The sequence below is a fragment of the Antrostomus carolinensis genome, unplaced genomic scaffold (genome assembly GCF_000700745.2).
Source record: "Antrostomus carolinensis isolate BGI_N321 unplaced genomic scaffold, ASM70074v2 scaffold1097, whole genome shotgun sequence".
Classification (NCBI taxonomy): Eukaryota; Metazoa; Chordata; class Aves; order Caprimulgiformes; family Caprimulgidae; genus Antrostomus; species Antrostomus carolinensis.
The window spans coordinates 113,170-113,915 of record NW_010326754.1 but is presented as its reverse complement, the minus strand read 5'-3'; the positions used below and the strand labels follow the sequence as shown (position 1 = coordinate 113,915).

The window sequence follows — 746 nt, the reverse complement described above, 5'->3', positions numbered from 1 at the left end:
CTCCCCCCTAAGAAATTTGTTTTGAGGGATTTGACAATCTTGCAGATAAAGTGACTGCTTGCTACACTTAACTGATCATGCTCCCTCACGGCCGGCCGGCGTTTCCTCGCTGCACTTCGTAATACCTGTGCAACCTGGGCTGTAGTAGCTTTGTCATTGATTTCCAAGGTAACTGCTTTTTAGCTCTTCTGAGCAGATGGGGGGGAAGTCTTTTCCCCACTCCCTGGAAGGATGATGATAAAGTGCTATATCGGAAAAGAGAGGAGGCTTCTCTAAATTTTGATAACTGCAGCTGACAATTTAGAAATAAGACACTTCTCACAGCCAACATGACAGTGGATTTTGAGTATTCAGAAAACACCAGGCCAAAAAACTGGAGACATCTTGATCTTTTAAGACAGCTTTTTCAGTACTTTAAGTGAAAGGGGGGGAAGCGGGGAAAGAAAAAGAGAAAAAAGCTGGAAGGAAAATAATACAAAGCCAGCACAATTGGCATCTAGACAGTAAAGAAAAAAGTTTTTGAGGTTAAGAGAAGGAAAGACAAAGCTGTTATGTACCCGAGGGATGCAATTTTAGTGGGAATGGAAGATCTGAGTGGTAAAGGAGGAGCGCTTGCCTCTGGGTTCTCTCTCTTCCAGCAGTTCGGCTGCTGGCATCTCAATTTGAATTGCTGGGTGAGTAGCACTTTTTGTGTGCGCGCTTTCCGTCTTGACCATTGAACTTCTGATGTGACTTCTGTCCCTCTC

The 746-nt window shown here is 44.2% G+C and overlaps 1 protein-coding gene across 1 annotated transcript in view; it reads left to right on the top strand.

Annotated features, from left to right (window-relative positions):
• The first annotated feature begins 551 nt into the window (after positions 1-551).
• Positions 552-746, top strand: part of TCF7L2 (transcription factor 7 like 2) — a 36,628-nt gene continuing 36,433 nt past the window's right edge. The window contains exon 1 of the mRNA XM_010171700.2: positions 552-674. Coding sequence (XP_010170002.2) covers positions 552-674 — 123 coding nt within the window. The remainder of the gene's footprint in view (positions 675-746) is intronic.